Below are 23,524 nucleotides of genomic sequence, written 5' to 3' on the forward strand. Positions count from 1 at the left end.
AACGTTGAATTATGTTTACAATGTCACGATTTTATTTTTGCTCTTTTATCTCCAAACATCTCCGAAGGCAAGTCAATTTTTCTTCTGCAAATTATTACAACTCTTGTGTAATACAAAGCCTAGGTTTTCTGTTGAAGCCTTTTAAGAACCTATCAATAATAAAATACTTGCCGTCCCTACCATAGTGTTAATTGCATTTCTTTTCTTTTCTTTTATCAGGAAAAGGGATTGTCCATATGATGTTATTCAAGAAGTATGTTTTCTTCTGTCCAATGCGATGTTGCAGTTTCTTTCGCCAAAAAGTCGCTCATCTTAAAAATAAAGCGGTCACAAGAACGGGAACATCTGATGAACTGCTCAGCTCCAATGAAGATAGCGACTAGTATTTTCTTGAGCCCTTCACGATAAGGGACCAGTCATTATTTGTCGTCTAGGGGAAGAGGGGGTGATAAACGGATGATTTGTTTTTTTCACGATAAAATTTACCTGATTCCCCCATGAGGCTCTGTCAAGTGCTAATGATCCCTCTTTAACCCTAATGGTGATGACTGATGCCACTACGTTTCCCCTGAAAAACAAGTGATCCCCAAACAAAATTCCTCTTCCCCCTGCCTTGGCAAGATGCGTCGTTAAGTTACCAGACAGTTGTTTATCACAGCCGAATGAGAGGAGGCTGGAACCGAGACTAGATTCGAACTAGTACGCAGATCAGAAGATAATTCTTCGTAACGAAATTAATGGAGCTATTTGTATTTTGTCTAGAAGGATCGATTTTATGATTTTAAAACCTGCATGGGCGATAGGTATGGATGGTTCAGCTAGCATGTAAAAACAATGTATAAAAGTGTAAAACGTAAAAGTGCAGATGAAATCACAGATTTTTTTTAGTAATTAGTAATGGTTGTCGCTATATCTTCTCCGTCTTTTACTGATGATAATATTTTGAGTATGGGAATAACTCTAACAATTTTGAAGAATATCTTATCACGTAGCTTTTAGGTTATCATAAAATTTTATAAAGAAGCGGTGCAACTGCAGAAATAGCGTTAAGGGGGTCTTGGGTAATTTTAGCATCCCGGGGGATGCCGCTTAGGTTAGCTATCAAACGTTCCAATCCTTCTCAGTTCTTTAAATAAAATAGAATGAAAGAACAATCGATCAGTTTTCTAGATAAACAATTAATCTTGGAGGTAACCCTCGAAACCTCAGCTTTATTTTCTTTGTACCGTCGAAACCTAATTTGCACTTAGCCTCGTTCTCGGGGCTTTATTTAGGGACCAGATCTCGACTCCTGAGGGCTTGGAAATGGGCTGTACTAGACAAACTACCACCATCCACTCTAAGAGCTTACAAGGGCAAAATAATTATCTCAAGAAACAGAAATACCTGATAACAAGGAACAGTTGGACAAAGTTAGGGATTCTTAGAACAGATCACTAACAGGTCAAGTTGAAAATTGTCAGGCTGGCATTTTGCAAGTTTATTGGGGTTTGTCTGGAATTTCCAAATAACATGTTTGAAAGTTATCTTACTTTTATTGCTACTTTATCTTTACTAATAAGACAGTTTCTTTCTTATTTTGCTTGCCATGCATGAAGATCACTGTTAATCAATTCAACAAAACTTCCTTGAATTATACCCTGAGGCAGAAAGTCTGATAGTGCTATGTAGTTATCAACTGAGTGGGAGAGCCAGATGGGAAGTTGTTTGGCTCAAGGTCATGACACATGGGCAGAACAGTGAGCTCCACATCCCATGACCTCGTGCTAAATACTTTATTATCTAGATCTGGCCCAACCAAACTCATTTACACCTTTCAACCCCTAACAGAGACAAGTATTTAATTCCTCATTACAGTATCTCCACTAAATAATGAACAAAAAAGAAATGATCACCAAGTACAGACTGAAGCTCTTGATTCTTTACCAAATTCTTCTTGTTAATACCATTGTGATGTGCAGAGAAAAGTGTGAAGAATATGCAACTTCTGCTCCATCTCCTTCTATTTACATTTCTTCCATCTTGGAATGTACAATTTTTTTCCAGCATTGGTCTGGCCGTCATGTACATCCCTCATAGAGGGATTCTGCTCTAATATGTTCCATTAAAAATTGTCTAGAGCTGTACAAGTCATTTCATAAATATATAACCTTATTCCATGTATAACACAATCTTTTGTCCATAGAAACTTTTAACTGGCACATGTAAAAATTTGCCAGAATCAAGAAAGTTCACTTAAAAATCATTTTGTTTTCTTTTTCAGTAAAACATATCTTATGACCTGTTAATGAAAAGTCACACCATCCTTTAAACACATGAAAGGGAAAACTCACTTTGTTAACAAGAGAAACTCCAATAAAACAAATAAAATTTGAGCATATGCTGTTGTCTACCACTATTGAATGAGTTTTGGTTACTACAAGGATGTAATTAGTGCACATAAAGAGTGAACTCATTACAGTATTCCCCACTCAAGGAACTGTGATTCTGGTAAGGACATGTACATCCTACTATTCTTAGCAAAGCAAAGTGACATACTTCAAAAATAGGTGTACACAAGTATGGTGAATGTAATTTACACATTAATTGCAAACCAAAGAACAAGTATAGTGTATGTGTAACTCCAAAAACGAGCTTTGTATCCTATAATGTGGAGAAAACTAAAGCCTTCGACATATGAATGCTGAGATACATGAAACACATACATGAATTGAAATCTCGTAACTTGTTGTAAATATGCATTCTCATTATTGTCATTCACTGTAAAAAAAAAAAAAAAAAGACCAGTTTCTACTGGTTAGAAATAAGACAAAACTTCAATGCTGTACAAAAATTTTAAGGGTTCTAGATTTTCTTACTTGATGAAAAAATGAGACAAAGTAAAACTTTCTTTCACTCAAACTGAATGGAGTAAAAATATCTAAATTTCTACAATTTGAAGTTGGATTTGCACAAAATACCCATCTATAATCGCCAGTCGTTTTAGAGTAGACATGCGTAATGGCTTCGTATGGTCGATAAGCAGCTCTGCACTCAATCTCTTGTCTTGCCAAAAGAACGACGATGTGTGAAAACAGAGGATCTCAATTGGAGGGGGGGATATCTTAACTACTAACGGTGAAAGGTTGATTTCAGGCCATTTGAAGATTGATGGATGATTTTCAAGTGAGACCTGTTTCATAAAACACTCCCTTTTTTTGCAAATACTCGAATACACAAAGTTTTTCTTTTCCTCCATTCAAATTAGGACTCTAGCATCAAAATAAAGGCTTTCCCTTTAGATCTATCCACACCTTGAAAATATTTAGGCCATCGCTGTTTCCTGATGGTGGCATGCTGCTGTGACAGGCACGGCTTCTCACGAATCGTGAAATTTGAAAATTTAGATATATATACAAGCCAATTCGTTATGTTGTATCATAAGACCCCAGGATGGATTTCGTGTCAGTCAAACCACTTACTGTTTATCTCCAAAAGAACGTCTGGACAAAATTCAAAGTATTCTTGTTGGAATCAGAAATTGATTTTTTGAGATCTTTTTGTAAATAAACATTCTCTGAGAAAAGTCATGTCTTAAAATGTCAGTTGTACTAGAAGAAAAAAGCATTAATTTTGAGCTGATGACTTATTTCGACCTCATGCTGCTATTGTTGTTGATGTTGTTTTTCTGTACCCTTTCCTGATCTACTTGTTTGCTTTCTTCTAGAAACTCACGTGTTCACTTACTCAGATAAATTGACAGCAATTCCACCATTTTTAAAGGTAATCGATTTATTGACATGAGCGAGTTTCAAGCCTCCTTGAGTTCCTGGCTTTTTGCCCTAATTATCATCCTTAGCTTCTATTCCCATTAATTTTTTCTGTTTTATCACAGTAATTGTTTTCTGGCCATTCAGTTGTTATTAACTTTTTCTTGGCACTAATGAGCACTAGATTAAGTTCTGTTTGATTTGCGTAAGTCATAGAGAAGCAAAGAGAGTTTAGGAGCATCGGTTTTACGATAGATGGATATACAGACGAAGAATTAAGAGCAAGGTATCGCTTTGGAAAGGAGTCTATAGAGTATATTATATATATGTAAAAGAAAATAAGAAAGAAACAAAAGTCTAAAGTCCGTTAATTTTCACTTTGCTCTGTGTTTGTTAGCGAAGTATACATTTTATGCAAGGTATGGACATTGAGAGGTATTACAATAATGTTTCCATTTATAAACTTACCTGTTTCAAACCCCTGTAACCCAGTAAATGACGGTGTGTCACTGAACATGTTTATTATTTTTGAACTGGCTTCTGATGGGTTCGGGGGAGCAGGGCCACCACCTGTCTTCTTAAATTTCTTAATCGTGGGTTAGTTAATCGTTGGTTAAAAAACGGTTGTTCAAAGGGAGATTACTCGGTCGATTTACTAATCTGCGATTAAGCATAAAATGAATTATATTATGAAATTAGAAGATCCTCGCAGCTAAGAACACTACTGAAACTAGTAGTTGTAAAATAGGACCTGAAAAAAATTCAGGCCCGTACCCTGCGAGGATCTTCTAATTTCATCTCTCCACCGCAGTGCAAATATGTGAATTTTCATATATCTAAATTCTTCATTCACTTGGATGTTTATTTGTACCCAATTCATTGACCAGCTCCCAGTTGGCTTGTTAGCTCAATTGGTAGAGCGCTGCACCGGTATCGCAGAGGTCAAGGGTTCAAATCCCGTACGGGCCTGAATTTTTTTCAGGTCCTATTTTACAACTACTAGTTTCAGTAGTGTTCTTAGCTGCGAGGATCTTCTAATTTCATCTCTCCACCGCAGTGCAAATATGTGAATTTTCATATATCTAAATTCTTCATGAATTATATTAATTAATTATAATTTATTTTGTGCCAGTTTACGTCATAAAATTGCCGGAAATTTATTTTTGTCAATATGGCTTCTCCAGCGAAGAAAGTGCGGAAAGCAAACTTTTCATCCGCTGAAATTTCCGTTTTAACGGAAAAATTTGAAGAAAATATGGACATTCTTCAAAGTAAATTTACCAACAGTATAACAAATGCAAAAAAAAAAACAAGATTTGGGAAGAAATCTCGGAGGCGGTAAACGCCGTCGGTGTGACAGCAAGATCAACGCAGGAAGTACGAGACAAGTGGTAAAACCTCCAGAGTCACGCAAAAAGAGAATTCAGTTCCTTTAAAAGTGAACAGAAGAAGACAGGTGGTGGCCCTGCTCCCCCGAACCCATCAGAAGCCAGTTTAAAAATAATAAACATGTTCAGTGACACACCGTCATTTACTGGGTTACAGGGGTTTGAAACAGGTAAGTTTATAAATGGAAACATTATTGTAATACCTCTCAATGTCCATACCTTGCATAAAATGTATACTTCGCTAACAAACACAGAGCAAAGTGAAAATTAACGGACTTTAGACTTTTGTTTCTTTCTTATTTTCTTTTACATATATATAATATACTCTATAGACTCCTTTCCAAAGCGATACCTTGCTCTTAATTCTTCGTCTGTATATCCATCTATCGTGAAACCGATGCTCCTAAACTCTCTTTGCTTCCTTTTTCTTCGCCCATCAACACCAACACAACCATACAACAAGTCAGCCATGTTGTGATTTTTATTTTTTAATCTGCCGATTAAGGATTTAATCCACCTAGCGAGCATGGTTAGATTCAACCCTTGGTTTGATCGAAGGTTAGGAATAATCGGGCTTTGAACAACAGAAACTAATCGGCGACTTAAATTTAATCGGCGATTAGCCTATTTAATCGTGGATTAGCGCTAATCGCAGTTTTGAACAACCGGGCCCAGAAGCTCTAGATTTCAAAATTTGCCGGGGGAGCATACCTCAGGACATCCTGTCAGCAGTCTTTCTGTACTAAGAAAGGCGTAATAAGAAACAGACAAAAGGAGGCCCTCCTAGGAGAGGAGGCCCCAGGACCCTCATAGATAAGGGGGAGCATACCCCCATTGCAGTGACTTGCAAGTAGGTAAGGTAAAGGTTTCTGCGGTTTACTCTGTTAGAAACCTGGGTGCTTGGTTTGATGCAAACATGAATATGACCACACATATTAACAGCATATGTCAGAATATTTATTACCATCTACATAACATCCGGCGTATTAGAAAGTATTTATCATATGATAATAGGAAGTCCATTGTACAGGCTATTATAATGTCACGATTAGACTATTGTAACGGTCTATTATATGGTACGCCCGCTGGTCATCTTGGTAAGCTGCAACGCCTGCAGAACGCAGGTGCTCGGCTGGTATGTACTATATCTAGGTATGATCCTATCACACCATCCCTGATCAATCTGCACTGGCTTCCGGTTGCCCACAGAATAGAATTCAAGATAGCAATGCTAGTTCACAAATGTATCTACGGCGTCGCACCACAATATCTTTCAGACTTGATAAAAATCAAAGAGAGCTCGCGGTATCAGTTGAGATCATTCCGGGGCATACTCCTAATGGACAATACCTATAGAACAAAAAAGACACTCGGGGATAGGGCGTTTGAAAATGCTGCGCCCAAAGTATGGAATCGACTACCTCTAGAAATTAGACAATGTCAATCATTGAACATTTTTAAAGTTTTACTAAAGACACATCTTTTTAAATTAGCTTTTTATTAGTTCTTTTATTAACTCATATTTTACTTTTATTGTTTTCCGAAAATTGTAAATTATTATTATTATTATCATTATCTGGACTAGCCATTTATTACTTTAAGATTTTAGTGTTGTAATGCGCACTCGATCATATCTTTATCGCATGCTAGACTGCGCAATATAAGAAATAAACATTATTATTATTAAGTTGGTGCCAATGAGCTCACACTACGTGGGAACTACTATAGCTCCTCCGATCCAAAATATGCTCCATGGCCCCTGTTTTATATCAACGTTCATATAAAACTCAATTTTTTGAAGCAGCCTTTTGCCATTTGCCTTTTAAACTGCACTGTAAGAGCAGCATCTAACAAGGTCTTCGAGCGGAGCGATGTAAGATGTCTTTTCCTCTGATCAAGCCCAGGTGGTAACGCAAGATTGAAACTCTCGCAAAGGAATTTTAAGATTGCAAGTTTGAGAGTTTTGAGTGTGTTATTCTCGACCATGGAACAGAAGTTGTACTATTGGTAATGAATAGGATGAGTTACATTTAACTGCTAAAAAATAGACTCCTTAGTATTTGACAAATTAAATTATTCCTCCATCTCAACCAGATCTTGCCCAGTTACAGCTTGAGCGCAGGGGGCTGTCTGCTATTTCACTTTTGCTGTCATTCTGGAAAAAAATGAAGCTACTCGTTGAGTTGTCAAAAACTCAGAGACACTGAACAAGTGTTCCCCGTTCAATCCCTTTCCTCTTCTCATTTCTGTTGCAACAATTTCCGCGTCGACCTTCTTGCCGCTTTCTTGCCCGATGGTAAATCTAGCGGTCAGGTACTCTCGGTACTTTTCGTTAAACCGGTAAACTTTCTATACTTGTTTTAAAGCGAAGCCTTCAGGCGGTATTAGATACCAGTGCCACGAAGACAAGTTTCAGGAGGTAGAGGAGTAGTTGGCACGGAACTTGAACCTTCCTCGAGCCTTGCAGCATATTTAACCTTCGCTTTATCAAGAAGTGTCTCCCTTTCAACCGTCTTTGTGCATGTTCCTAACGCGAGATGCTTTTCTGGAGAAGAGTGCCGTTGGAACTGAAACTATGCGTGCAGCCCTCTTTTGGACATGGAAACACTTGATCCCTAGTACAGTCTTTCAATTCGACAAGACAGAAATGTGGCCATTTTTCCGAAAAAGATAAGAGTAAATAGCATGAAATTAGTCGGGCTGTTATCTTGAGGTGAAAAGCTACACAGCAGAAGCTTGCGGTGTTGCGTGACTTTGTTTACTCACATAACTTTTTCCAAGATATCCAAGATATTTCAAAAGAAATATTATCGCAGTTGCAGAAAACGTAGCTATTCAACTTAGAATGATGTCGATAATAAACAGCTAGTCAACAAAAATGGTAAACTATAAGGTGGCTCTTATCTATATTTAGCTGTCAGTAGTGCTGTTGAAATAGCGTGTCAACAATAACAGTCTTCTGCAATTCAAATTAACAGAAAATTTCGTATCTACACATCAATTTACAGCCCTCTTCAGCAACGTCTACGAATTTTTTATTCTATAATCTCATATCATTTCCATATCATAGAGTTTTTTAACCATCTTTAACTATCTTGTTTACTTCGTAGCTCTCAAGTACGATTTCTACAACTGATTTGCATCATGCAAATTCCTGACCTTAGCCACAGTGCGTCACAAACTCTTTTATTTTGCCGGCACTTTTCTGATTTACCCAAATTTTTTATTTCAAATTATTTTTTTATAAGGACCAAACTTTGTGCCAGCATGCAGTTTGACATGATTTCTCACATACCAAGACGCGTTTTGAAAGCTTGAAGTTGCTCGATTTTTCGCTTTTTAAAACAAGTGTTTGAGAGTACTTTGTTAAAAAATCATTTAAATTTTAAAATTAAACCAAATCCCCTAAAAAAACCACAGATAAAGATCAAATGAATTATATTTTGAAGTAAAAACACCCCCGATCCCTTACGAAACATCCTTCTTCTGTACTAGCACACTAAAGTTGGTCAATTTTACTGAATTTTTTGCATAATTAATTAGGTAAAAACCCGAATTTTCGTTTTCCCCATTTCCTCGGACACATTTGACTTTTCAAACTTTGAAATAATTTTTTTGAATATATCTCCTTTAAAGGGTTTTCCAGGCAAATTATCAGAATTTTTCGATTTTTTTTAGCCTGGCTAGCGATTCTCGATATTTACAATCATGGGCTCTTAAGGAGTTTAACAGCGGTGGTGAAAAATTGCCAAAAAACGTCAATATTTTATCGTCCTTTTTAGATTTTCGCCATTATTTCGCCATGCGTTTACCGTTTCTGACGGTACAATGTCTTCACTTCGGTGTTATATGTGAATGTAGTGTTGAGTTCAAAGTAAAAACGTAATTAGATCGTTGTCGAGGTTTCATTGCTAACAGGACGTAAAAAATAGTGTTTTAACGTTTTAGCTCTGCGTGGGACGGCTCGGAAATGAAAAAAGTTTTAAAACACCCGTGTTTCTACGGTGGCTCATAGAGGACAAGCGGGTTGCCTCACCTTGAGACTTTTACAATGCAAATTGTCACCCCGGATGACAGGGTTACCCTTACCAACAGACCGGGCAACCCGCCTAGGCGGGTCACCCCATCTATCATGTCAACATGATCAAGATAAATTAAGAGATTATAGGGACAGCCCGGTTTTGTCCCGGTTTCCCCCCCCCCCCCCCTTCCCCTTCCCCCTCCCCTTCCCCCCAATACTCAGGTAACCTCACATACCTGGGGTCTCCCACGTACGTGTAAATGTAAATGAGCCATTAATTTTGTGATATTTGAGACCATTGCGTGATGTCAATTTCACAATAAACCCTACGCAAGACGAGAGGATAATCGGTATATTTTATTAGATGTTTCATGATTAATCACACAAAGCGTACGCTTCCCTTGCATCAACATTACATAAATCCATTTGTGATAAAATGGCAGCGAAAAAGCGATGCATTCTCATCAAATCGTGTATTATTACGTCAAAACAAGGTTACGCTAACAAGAGGATCTGATTACTGGCAACTCGTTCCTTGCTAACAGATACGGAAAATGTCAAACATTCCAGACGTTTCAAAAATTTGTCGATTTACGTCAACGATGGAAAAGAAGGGCTTCAAAAGGCCGATAGATACTTTCGATTTTTGTTCCAGAGTTTTGCAGCTTTCCGAACTGCTTAGACGCAGGGAAGGGCTGCGAGGTAAACCGATAGCCGTACAAAGGCCAAAAAAATCAGCCAGGCATTATGCCAAAGTACTGACAAATTTTAACCGTTAGCCTTAAAAAAAGAAAATCGTGAAAAAAAAAAATTCTGGTGATTGCAATGGAGAGATATTAACCGTTAGTAGTACATTGACCAAACTTTTTGGCTGTTAGCCGTCAAAGCCATCACCCCATTGGAACCCTCCATCGAGTGGCCTCCTTGCGAGAACACAAGTGTTTCCTTTTTAAAACCCAACTCAGTAATTACGAAGGCTAACCAATTGGCAGTTCAGTCTATGTAATGAAGCTTCAACATCCCCCCTACCCGGGGAAAACCTCGGCCATTTGAACTTTTAAAGACTGATTTGTTCAAATTCCCGTATGTGGGGTCAGTCTGAATTGCGTTCAAATGCCCTAACCAAGTGCCGGATTTGATGTTCAATTTTTTCTGGTAAGAGGCAAGATCGGCGACTGTGACTTTCTGCACATTGACTCAGCTTTAATACCTTAAGATCCAAACCTTTTCTTCTTATTCAGTTTCGCTCACGAAAGTTAATTCTTTAGATTTAAGCACCTCGATATTTCAAGATATAACGCTTGTATTTCGATGGAAAGACAAAACACTTCCGTCCCAAATTCCCAACCCAGTCAGGCAAGGTTCAAATTCCACACCCCTAGGGCACGGACGACAGTCAAAAGCCGTTGAGTTGCCGAGGCTAGGGGGGTGTTAAAGCTTAATCATGAGCGTTAAAAGAAGTTATCAAGCCGTCCAAGGTAAACCCCCTCAATTATGTTTCTGTTATTGGTGTTGTTCTTGTTGTTATTATTGTATTTTTCGAGATATGTTACAACGGTATAGATAAGATATATCGGCGAGGCTCTTAGGTGCCATCCTCGATCAAGCATGATTCTTCAGGTGTTGTGGTGACCGCTTTATTCTTAAGAAGCGCCAGTCCTTGGCGAAGGAAATTGAAACGTCTCATCGGGCAGACGGTAAAGTACTTGCGAAATAACTTCACATGTGATATTCCCTTTCCTGACGCAGTAAAAGATAAGAACAGAATAGCATAATTATCAATTTTTCAATAACATTTGTACTTTTATATAAAGTGTTAACGAGAAACCTCTTAGGGTTAGGGTTAACCAAAATTTCCCAATAACTCGCACTCTGACTTTTTTTAAGAACAATTCTTCTTGACTTGTCTAAGGCTACGGGAAGGAGTGCATTCTCATCATTTTTTCTTAATGACCGACCCATTTCAAAGATGGGAAGCGAACGATTGTTAAAATACATCTTTCGTCCAATCAGAGACACGAACAATAGTACTTCACAGTATTAATCTCAATATGTATAAAATAGAAGCTTATTATATTCACTGAGGCCTTTTCTTGGTATTTGATAAGGCATGACTCTCAAGCAAGATATATATGGACAGTTTTCGTGCTGGCTGCTTGAATAACTGAGGACAACTTAGTGATCTGAGCAACTAATATTATTCACTAATCCAATTAGGTTGTATGACGAACGATAACTGCAAAGCTTTCTACCGAAGAGTGCCAGCTATATTGCATTAATTGCTTTTATACAATAACATGCAAGATTTTCTCCGAAGTACTTGCTCTAAGAATACAAAGCACTTAGTTTTCGGTGATAACATAACTAAGAACGGAATGACAAAATATGAAGCAATATGAAAAAGCAAAGTGGAAATGCCTAAATATACACAGCATATGATACTCAATTGCACAGACGCGACATTTAGACATCCCACTTCCACAGGACGAAATTGCAAGAATCCGTAAACGGAAACGTAGCAGAAACATGTTAAACCGTTCCGGAAACACGACGGATAACCTGTGTTTCCGTTACCGGTTTCGTGACGTTTTCTCGCGTTTCTGTTGCTGCGTATACAACGGAACCGGACCACTTTTACGTAAACATAACGGAAACATGGAGTTGCATGTTTCCGCCACGTTTCAGAAATACGGAAACATGTGATTTCGTCCTGTGTTCCTTAAAACTTCCCGGTAATTGCTATTTGCACTTTTAATATATGTGAATGTAAAGTTAAATTGATCGATAAAACGTAAAGAGCAGCACTATGACTTACCAATGGCAAATAACAATACAGAGGCGTTAAGGACCACGAACAGGACATTTACAAAGATGGAGTCGTTCTTGTCCTCTCCTTGACTCTCATCCCAGTTTGTGTAAACTGCACCAAGACAAACGTCAAAGAAAATTATCCAAAGAACAAATGTTTGTAAGCGGTCTTCAAGCTTGTCCTTGATTGGTCGGAATACGGTGTAGAGCACTCCAAAGACGCTGACTGTCAGAACTGTGAGACCGATTTGAGGAAGGCTTTTAGATCCAAATAGGAAAATCAATGAGATCAATATCAGTTTGCGGTACATCTCTATGATCTCCCAAAACCAAAATTTCTTCTTGTAGTTTTCAAAGAACACTCTGAGCCCGAAAGAAACTGTTTCGTTTTCATGGGACTCCCGATATTTGTAAGTGAGAAACAAAGCCAAAAGTGGAAATCCTACGGGATATAATGCCAGAATAGAGGCCATGAGCCAATACAAGCTGTGGCGAGGAGTGAAACACTGGATAGAGTAGTCAGCTCTCAGAAGGAAGATACAGTCGATCTTTTCTTTTGAGAAACACGTTTCTACACACGCACCGGGAAGAGGTAGAATTTGAATAATCGACTTGCTCGTCGTGGGGTAGGTCGTTAACAACAATAGGAAAATGTTCCGATAGCAAGATTTCTTCAAACTCTTAATTTCCCTCATTTTTTGGCTTTCGGCTCGGTCGGTTTTGTTTATAATGTAGCGTCTTTTAACGAAAAGATAAAGGAAAATCAAGCCGACAAGTAGGACATTTAAAGCAACGATTACTGTGAACTTTCCGAGCTCATCGAGACGCAGGGAAGAATGAATGCAGCTTAGTGGCGCAAACTGCAAGATGTTCCCTTCAAACACTTTTAGAACCTTCTCCGTTGAGATCAAAATGACTGGCCACTGGACTTTCGCTAATGCCGAGAAAATTCCAGCAATGACTTGGTAAAAACCAATCACAATCTTAAAGCACGACATGACGACATCTGCAACTGTCCGGTTATTCTCTGCACGTTTGGAGTCACCCCAAAGAACCATTAGAAACACAGCAACAAAAAGAGCAATTACCAAGATGGACGAAGTAACTGTTATAGTTAACCGAGGACATTTCAAGCAAGCGTGAAATCGGAAATAAAAGCCGTTAGAGCAGGTTGCACACAGAACTCCTTTATATCCATGGTGGCATTTAGAGTCGATTCCACCCTCGCAAGACCTGGCATAAGGACATTTGAGTGGGTTTGGAAGTAAAGTATTAAACGTAGAATATAACTTGTCGTAGTCTTGTTTAGAAGAGTGGATGTTATTAACAAAACCTTTAAAGAATTCTTTTTCAGACTGATTTGACCATTTCCAGAAGAAGTTAGGAGCAAGTATTGCTGTATCATTCTCACAAGCAAAACCGTGTGGTGGACATGCTGAGCACGGACCAAAACGATCCAACCGATAAAAGTTTTGAAGGCATCTGCATGCTCGATAATCCGCAGTCTCGTTGGAGAGAGTACCTGCAATTTAGATAAATAGTTTATTTACATTATTTGGTACAAAGTCGCAAAACCAACCTTAAAAATAAATTCAACCCATCAAACCGCTTACAGTTAGTTAGGAATTAGCTCCAAGGATAGGTTCTTCTTCTGGACGCAAAATGGCGTCCAGCGGTACTCAAACTGGCGAGAAATTAATTTGCCAGCCGTTTCCGTTTTAGATTGAGAAGAAAAGTTTTTTCTTTTCTCTACAATGCTATGAACCACACATGGAATGTCATGCAGGGAGAAGTTTTCATGGTGAAAAATTTTAAGAGTGTCTCAGAGACAAAACATCAGTTACCGTATGGACATGCCACACAGTCCGCAGGACTTGTCCCAGGATGTCGCGTTTCAGACACAAATGTACCAATGCTGCATCTTTTGCAATCAACTTGTCCCAATTCATCCTGATAAAAACCACCTGTGAAGATATGTAGCTTTCGCCTTTACAAGATAACGTACAAGAAAAAGGGAAATCGCAATAACGCAATCACGATCACAATCACAATCACGTTAAAGAACTGTTCTGCGAACCAAAACAGCTACACGAATGTAAACTCTCTCCAAAATGTCAAAGCACGTGCAAATTGTCACATGACACGCAACGTAGCGTAAAACCGGAAATGAAACCAAAACGGAAATGAAACGGTAGCCACCAGATATTATGTAAGAAGGATGCAACGACATAAAACTGATTATGAGTGAAAACTGGCCTTATTGGCGGTGGCCCTACAGGCATCAGCTCACTTTATACGCTGAACTAACTAATGAAAAAAAGAAGGCAGGGATGAAAACTTTAAAAACGAGAGCAAAGGAAACGATAATGGGATAGAGGGAAAATTTAAGTTAGGATACTAGCACTTGGAGTGACCAAGCTTGAGACCGCTTCTATTAAAAGAACGTAACTAACAACGGCTCGAATTTTCTCTAGTAATGTTGTTGTTGTTCCAAAATTAAATAGCTATGACATGAAGCATTTTAAATGTCTTTTGTCACCTGCAGGACACTTGACACACATCTGTTTGGCGTGCATGAAATAACCAACTTGACAAAGAGAGCAGTTACGACATCTGGAGCCACTGGGATGAGGCCCACAGGAATGGCACTCAAAGCCTGAACTTTCCAGGCCATCACTGTAGCTAGATTGTTCTCCGGTCAAAAGTATATTGAATGTAGTGGAGGGGGCGCAGTCACTTAAGTTTAAGAAAATAGCAAAATATTGAAAGCAATTGAAATTTTAATTGTAACAAATACTCAATTCAGTAGACTTTAGCAGGAGCCATAAGGGGCTCCTGACTCAAGCGCGTATCGTCTGGAAACAATGAATCTAATAGTACAGATGCCAAGATATGATATATGAAATAAGTCATCTTAAAACGTCAACATTAGGTTTACTCACATTACTGACTGATACTGTCCTTTCGGCAGCTGAAGAAGGTTTTTACATGTCAGTGATCTGTAGATTATTTTGATGATAATTTTAATTGCAGGAGCGATACTCTTAAGATCTGTGATCCCCACCAACGGCGGTCGTTTATCGCGGTTTTTGTACTGTAAAGGGACGAGCATTCCATCTGCCGATGGGCCAACGCTCTCAACGTAAGCTTGCCGTAGTAATTTCAGATTATCTTATAAGACCCCTTCCCCCCCCCTTCTCCCCCCCTCTCCCCCCTTCTCCCCCCTGCAGCACCATAGTTTCTCCAGGACCTTAACCCCATTTGCCCAATTTTTGCGTGCAAATTTATTCTTATAGGTGTAAGGAGACTTATGGAGTAGAATCTCCCACTCGAGAACATCATATAATGAACTCGCTTAGCTTGTTTGGAACCCAGTCTATTCAATTTGAGTCCGGTGCGTTAACCAATACGCAATCGCATATCCTTATGAGAAAATCAACAGATGAAAAAACAACATTGAGGTCAGCTTAGATTTAAAAGCTTATTAATCTCTTCTACAGCCTTGACGATCTTCGTTAAATCAAGATGTGGCCTTTCGAAAGGCGATAGTCATCTTTAAAATATTCAAACGGGTGCTTTGGATTCACTTACACTTTGGTTTCGGTGTCCATTTTGTCGAACATTCCATCTGGTAACGAGTGCAGAGGATTATCAAAGATAGTACTGGAAAAAATGTCAATAATAAGGTTACCCCAAAACCCCAAAACCCCAAAACCCCAAAACCCCTTAGAATTTTATAGGTCCAAGATATAAAAATTTAAAGCCCCATAATATATATAAAAACTCTTTTTTGTAATTTTTCTATTGAATTAAATTTATAGAATTCTTAAAAAATTAATAAAAATATAAAACTTAATCAAAGATGTGCTGCTGCGGAGGATTAGATTCAGAATAGATTTGTAAGAGAACACTCGTAATTTCAATACCAATATTGTTAATTGTGGTTATTTCAGCAGGTTTATTGGGAGGATCTGTGAAAGACTTGTACCCTGTAAGAATGATTAATCTTTATACATAAATAAATATAAAATACTGAACATTGAGTATAAATTCATTTGATAGACAACGTATGGCTTAAAAGTTAACGGAAACACGAACACTGTAAATAAAGATAAAATCTATGAAGGTGGTCGATATTTTATAGGGTTAAATCAATATTTCATTCAATATTCTATGCATCAAAAATCAATTGTTTATTCCTCCAATTATAATGCTAATAAAAAAATATCGAGTGATGGTTCTACAACTACACAGCCTTAAGTTAGAATAAGATCAAAGTAAAATAAATATTGTTTTACAAACTTGATTAAATTAGAGAAGGATTGAGTCTAAGAGTTGGAGTCGCCCTCCAATATTCAATTGCCACAGATCGATAAGACTAAACTAATTTGAGATAACAATTGCTTGAGACATACTCTAATTATGGAACCTCAAATTACGAATAATTTTTAGTCAAGTAAGTAAAATGCTTGTTGAGTCTTAACTTTTACACTACATACATAGCATTGGGAGAGCAAGTATAATGGATGCATGCAGTCACTTCACAGCTTAATAATTCTATTCAAAAAGAAAGAATTTGTCGCAGGCGATATTTGATCAAGCATCTAAAGATTTTAATGATCATGCATTTACCTTGGATTCAGCTCTGCTAATTCAAGTTATAGTGAATTCCGAATTTGACTCTGCAATTCAAGAGACTGAGATAAAGAGACAATAGAAAGGGTAGAAGGAGTATGAGAAAGCGAGTTTGTAAGTCAAATTAGAAACTAATAAAAAACTCGCTGAAAAAGATAAAATTATAAATCTTGAGAAGGTATGTAATTTACATATACGTGTATTTGTTTGTCTAACCTTCTTCAATGCTTAGTCTTAATCAATTGGATATGAGAAGAAGATTGCTTTGGAGTCGCAAGCCTCGGTGTTAAAGATTAAAACTGATTCGCAAAAATTGATTTTAGAAAATATAAAAGGATCGTCAATTTTAAAAGTTGACAATGATTAGCTATTGACTTATTATTGGGTCAAAATGATAGGAAATCATAGGGCAAAAAAGTTGATAATCACGCAGCTCTTCGATTTTATATGATGTTTTACCGCCTAACTCAAAAGTTATATGAACTATTCGCTTTTAATTTTATAAACTATTTATTTATTGTTTTAAATAATGGAGAGAGCTAATCAATCAATACAGATTACATGAAATTATATTCTATTATAATTATATTAAATGGCTAACAGTATAATGCTTGAATGCATTATTAAATATCCAATATTTAAATGAAATTTAATTTCTAATAATTTTATAAATACAATCATGTTGAGGTCCTATCGTTAGGGACCCCACTTTTCTTTATTTTTTACGAATGTTGTTTACTTTTCTTCTATTTACTACTATCTGTCTTGTTTGTACCAATATTATTAGACTTCGTATCAATACCCAATATTTTAGCAAGTGGCTCATGCTATTTTTTCTCAGGCATAGATTACTTAAGCTCTGGTATTTTATCTCTTAAACTCTCTCTGTACTATTTTGCAAGGCTTTTTTTATCCAGCCAGCTTTAAATCTTTGCATAGCCCAATCGTTAATATAGAGCTAATATTATATCCATCGCTAAGCCTCTCATTGAAAGGTCACTTGACAATTTTAAACAGTGCTTAACTATAAAATCCATGACAGCGTTTATAGGTAGCCCAGTTTTCATGATATCATGCTCAAAAACTATAGCTTTAATTACTCTTAGCCTGCCTGCCATATGTTTTGCACTTTAAAATGCTTTAGGCTGCATATATGATTACTTTTTTAAGAATTTAAAAAGCAACTGTTAAGATTTCATTACAGACTATCCTGTTGTAAAGATACTCAGAGCGAGTTCTTGTGCCTAGGAACTAATTTTAGCGTTGCTATCTGCAAGTTTATCAAAGAGAATGTTATGAATTGTTTAAATGCTTGTTGTGTCTATTTTAATCAGAGATTGGTCAGGTTTAGATTGTTATCGAATTTTGAGTAGTTCTTGGTATAACGACATGCTTTTTTTTACAACCTACCAGTTTTTGTCTTTGATTGATGTTTGTATTACGAGAATTATGGCGCTGATAGACTTAGCGGTGACATCACCTGTTTGTGGAATAAACTTTTGAAGATTAGATGTAAAATATTCCACGCCCTACTCACGCTTTTGCCAAGATTTAGAGAATAAATTATTAACACACTCATCATTTTATGCCAGGGAGAATATTGGCCCTGCAAATAGTCTTGTTTTATCGTCTAAAATTTATGGAGCTTCTTCATCAGATTTTGAGGTTGGATTTTTTAAGCTTTTAAGATTACTTTCAAAGTCTGAATCATTAACTGAGTTGAAATCTATTACTTTCGAGTTTGCAATAGCTGATGGGATCTAAATTCGGTACATATTCATACAAATCTGCATACCTTAGAATCGTAATTTTGCAGACGACTTTAATCATTATCATTTAACTTTGATTGGCTTGGCTCGGAAAAGGCTTGGGATTGTTACAGTACTTATCCGTCAAAACCTTAACCAACTTTTAAAAATCCACTCCTAGAGAATAATGATATTATTTTTTAACCTACTATTAAGAAAAATCCTATTTATTAAGGGGATTTAATTGGATTATATTGCCAATAGGAGTCAGTGATCTCAAACTTTCCTGCACAGAATGCCTAGAATCAAACTTACTCTTGATTTGTCATTCTTCCCTTAAAATTTAATTTTTAAATTTATCTATTTCAAATTTTAAAACTTTGGCCGTATCGTAATCTTATCGATCGACTGCTTTTTTCTTTTCGAGTTCAAAGTTAATCACTTGAGTTTTCACCCCTTAAACTTCTTTTATTTTTTAGGCTATATTCTATGCTCTGTCGAGATCATCATCTGAATGAGCTTTATGCTGTAATGACCGAAGTTGCTTTATCTTTTCGTTAATCATCGAAATATTTTCACTTAACTGTTGACTTTTTTAGTACGGAGGTCTATTAAATGGAGGTAAGAGTTATGAATTATCAATAGAGGAAACACCAATTTTCTCTTAGTTAATTTCTACGGCTGTAGACTACTTTCTAAATCCACCCGGCTAGATGAACGACATACTTTTTTAAATTTTCTTTTACTAATGTTTTTTATTTACTTATAGCTCGTTAAAAGCAATTTCGTCAGCTGAGAGAGAGAACCCTTTTATTTGAATCTGTATCAATGCTACCTAATTAAAAATATTGAACTTATTCTGATGGTTTTTCAGTAGATTAATCTTAATGAATTGACAAGGAGTATCAAGATACACCGATCAAAGTTCTCTTACTGCCCACCTATTATTAGCATTATCATTCACAGAAAAATGCCCAATTCTCTAAAAGTTTCACATATTAATATTCGAAAATTCATTGCCTTTGTCGAGAGGTATTGATGTAAATGGATTTCTTAAAAAAGAAGGAGTGAGGGCGTTTTTTTCTTCTTCAGGCACGACGAGGGATGGAAGGTACGAGAAAAGCTCTATTCACTAGGGAATTTTCTTTTCATGAACCAAAAATTAAATTTTTTTGATTCAAATTCGTGAAGGAAATTGCAGAATTAAAGTTTGAGGATAGACGCAAAATCTCTAGCTCGCCCATCCTTTTCCTGGATGGGTATCTACATAAATTGTAGAAAATTAGCATTAGCTTACAATCGTTAAAATTACTAAGATTAGAACTTTTGAATTCTGGATCTTAGCTTGTACTACTTAACACTGTAAATGGGAGATTTTTCATTTCTTTCTCTTACAATTATAATTTTTAAAATTTGTGCTAATTATAATTAAACTTTAACTCAATTTTGACGAAAAATATAAAAACTCTAAAAAATTTACGATTAATATTTTAGAATCTATTTTGGATATATACTTGTAATAATGTATTTGTATCAAAACAAAATTAATCTAATTTGATTTCGATATATATATATATACATGTTTTACTATAAACATGTGAAAAATATACAATCATTTATACTTGATTAATATTCAATTAATTAAGGGAGTAGTAACATAGCGAAATAAGAGCTTGATAATCTTAAAATTTAACAATCAATGGTGAAATACAACTACCTCTTATTCGATTTTCTTACCCTCTGAAAATTATTTTTGTCCTTTCTTTCCAATACAGACAAATAAACCAAGTGCGAGGGCGTACAATAGTGATAATATGGCCATTGAATCACAGGTAACTTTGAACCCATACATCATGTCAATGGTCGACCCCATTAGAGGTGAAATCAGATTTCCAAATCCAATACCCACGTTAAATAAGGCACTGGAAATATCAGTTAGCTTGTTAACTCTAGTCGGAAATTCAAGCTTAACTGAATTAATCATTTAAGGGAGGGTAAATGAATATCCAGCTGAATTAGAAAACCCAATCAGTCCCATTCCAATGCACATTACCCAAATTAAATTCGGAATTTACAGTATCTTAGAGGGGCCAAACATAAATATACCCAACCCACTCAGAATATTTGCAAAGACAATAAGCTTAAATTTAGGGTAGTTTTATGGTATAATGAGCATAGATATGCAGCCAATTGCAAAAAATAAGGTTACGATTGAGTAATAGTAACCAACACTGCTTCCATAAATTTCGAGCTGTGCAAATCGTCTCGCTAATATTGATTCATAAAAGCTAAGCTAAATTACATTAACGATTCCCCCTAGAAATAGTATTAAAAATAGCTTTCTAGTTGCTAGTGTACAATAGTTGAGTTTTTTGTGTATGTTAGTATTTTATATTGCTTCTTATTTCTATAACAAAGGCTCATCTCTTTACATCTCTAGTTCAGAAGTAAGATTATCATTGTCATCACATTTCTTATGCAGGAGAATTCAATTAACAACAGCTGAGACTAAAAGAGCTATGGAGATCACTAAAAATGGAAGATAGTATCCACCAACAGAATACAAGTATGAGCTAATTAATGGGCCTATCATTAATCCAAAAGCATCAGATGATTGTACTATTGTAATCATTTTTGTGCGAAGATTCGGGTAGACTACAAACACCATAGCGTACGATGATGTCATAATGCAAGAGCTCCCTATACCCTGAAGTAATCGAGAAATTATAGCAAGGATCACAAATGAATTATTAGAGGTCATCATTGCTAGAAATGAGTATAGCAATAGTGATAAGCTCAAAATAAGTGTTCCAGAGAAGAATATAGTCCTTCTCCCAATTTTACTCATTAAGTGACCTATAATTGGAGGCACAAATATGAATGGAACACTATACATTCCTAGGATGATGCCAATTTTTTGAGAAGGAATTCCTTTGAGATGAGCTTATAGTGGGACGAAAGGTGCGACTGTGGGATAAGCCATATTAGCCATGACAACACAAATTGAGATAGGAATTATTGGGTCTATCATCGTATGGTATTTGAATGTAATTGTTTAAATGTTTGTTGGTTTAAAAATTTTGCGAAAAAAAATTTAGTAAGTCGTTGATTATTAATAAAGAACTAGATTGGGGACTTATTTAATTTGAATTTAATAAAAATGTAAGATAGATTCTTCTGCACATAATTACTTATCATTACTTAAATTACCAAAATATGTTTATACTCCTTGTTACTAATCGATTAATTAATGACATTGACCGTATGTTTTCACTTCACTAAGTACAATCAATTGAGTCTTCTAAAAATTTCTAATTTCTTATAGTTGATTACTTGGTCTTATTCATCGTAAAAATAATTATCTTCTCCATTTAAATATTATAGATACATTAGTTTATTGTGACTTTTCAAATTTCCAATAAAATCCAAGTATCAAAACCCAAAGTTAAGCTCTGAATAGCACGAGGTTTATAATTTAAAATATCATATAAATTAACCAGATCATAACCGCACTTTTATTTAAAAATCAATCACATTTATATAATCATTACAATCTATTCAAAACTAATCATTTTTTCAATCTATGAGCAACTATACTCGGACTACAATCTCTTCCAGAACTTAACTATATGGTATCAATCTTACTTTATTTTCCTTCAAAAGTTTTTAATTCAGAATGATCTCCATTTTACTCATTATCTTCCTGTTAAGAACTTTAATAACACTCTTCTGCCAGCTCAGAAAGCTATCTTATCTTCTAAGTTTTCTTGTAAAAAGATTGATTTAATAGTCTTCTGTTGCTCTATTACAGATTGATAGAATCTAATGAAATACATCTTGGCTTACTGTAACCTTTCTATTACTTGATATGCTACTACGCTTAAGAAAAATATCTATTCGCTTTAAAATCTTTCCTTTTTTAAACTTTCTCTCTTTCTTTTATAAAATGAGATTTTAATTCTTAATTGCTGTTTAGCTAAGTGATTGAGTGCGATGCTAATAGTTGAGGAATGGTAGATCTGTTTTTATCTCCTCCCTCTTAAAAGTGATAGGCGTTCTCAATTTTAGGGGATTTTTTCGTAGGAGAGGCAAAAAGAGTCTTGATTCTGCTTTTAATTTTACCCACCGAAAATCTGCTACTTTCATTATCATTATACTTGCTATTTTAATCTTTGCTTAGTATTGAATTTGTACAGAACTTGACGTCTATTGCTTTTTGGAGGAATTATTTAAGCTTATTTTCATTGAGATGGATTTCAGGCGTTGCTCTATCTGCAGCTAGCATGATATTATTAGCAGAGGTTTTTATTAGATCAATTTTGGTTTTTAATGGTCGGGTCTGCCAAATTGGCATTTATTAAGAGATATTCTATAGTTAAGCGACGAGTTATTCCTCCATTTAAACTAGAGATTACCCATGTTTTAGCCAGTTCTGCTTGTACTTAGCATTCTACTCTTTAAAAATTTAGATTAGAGCAGCTCTAAATACTTATGCACTTTGATTCACTAGATCATTGACGAGCTCAAAGTTTGCAAAACGATTCGCTCTATCAACTGAAGATTTGGCCTGTTTAATGATCTTAATTGCTTATTTAACGTAATATTATCTCTTTATTTTTTTTTGTGCAAACCCCAAAACCCCAAAACCCCAAAACCCCAATCGATTTATGTGGTTTTAATTAATGATAAATCAAAATAAAATATATTTATCATTTTAGTGCTTGGAAAATGAATTCTTATATAAGTGAACTAATTTTATTATTATTATTATTATTATTCATTCATACAAATAGATTTATTCTTAAAGGATGGATTCTAAATTTGTCGAAGCTGCTAACCTTCCAAAAGGAAACTTCTTCTTTGCCTCGGAATCAGTATGTTAAGGCCATCCTGACAAGCTTTGTGATCAAATATCGGATAATATAATCGATGAATGTTTAAAACAAGATCCATTGACCAAAGCTGGATGCGAGGCTGCCACAAAAGGATCAGTGATGTCTGCACTCGGATAAGTAACCACCAAAGCAAAGGTGAACTATGAGCAAATTATTCGTGGTGTCTGCCGAGATGTAGGTTATGATTCACGCGATAAAGGTCTTGATTATAAGAGTATGTCGGTGTTTGTGGTGATTGAGGAGTAGGATGCAGATATTGCAAGGGCTGTTTATTAAAATA

The 23,524-nt window shown here is 36.0% G+C and overlaps 2 protein-coding genes across 2 annotated transcripts in view; one reads left to right on the top strand and one right to left on the bottom strand.

The window, feature by feature from the left end:
• The window catches only part of LOC149047548 (uncharacterized), a 166,659-nt gene that overhangs the window by 32,570 nt on the left and 110,565 nt on the right, over positions 1–23,524 (top strand). The window lies entirely within an intron of this gene.
• Positions 9,496–14,899, bottom strand: LOC149047550 (uncharacterized). The gene is made up of 4 exons (XM_089204633.1): positions 14,506–14,899; positions 13,811–13,916; positions 11,974–13,488; positions 9,496–10,898 (listed from the first exon to the last, which is right to left on the bottom strand). The coding sequence occupies exons 1-4, from the start codon at positions 14,638–14,640 to the stop codon at positions 10,744–10,746; spliced, it is 1,911 nt and encodes a 636-aa protein (XP_089060759.1). The 5' UTR covers positions 14,641–14,899; the 3' UTR covers positions 9,496–10,743.

The sequence above is a fragment of the Pocillopora damicornis genome, chromosome 4 (genome assembly GCF_964200805.1).
Source record: "Pocillopora damicornis chromosome 4, jaPocDami1.2, whole genome shotgun sequence".
In the NCBI taxonomy this organism is placed as follows: domain Eukaryota; kingdom Metazoa; phylum Cnidaria; class Anthozoa; order Scleractinia; family Pocilloporidae; genus Pocillopora; species Pocillopora damicornis.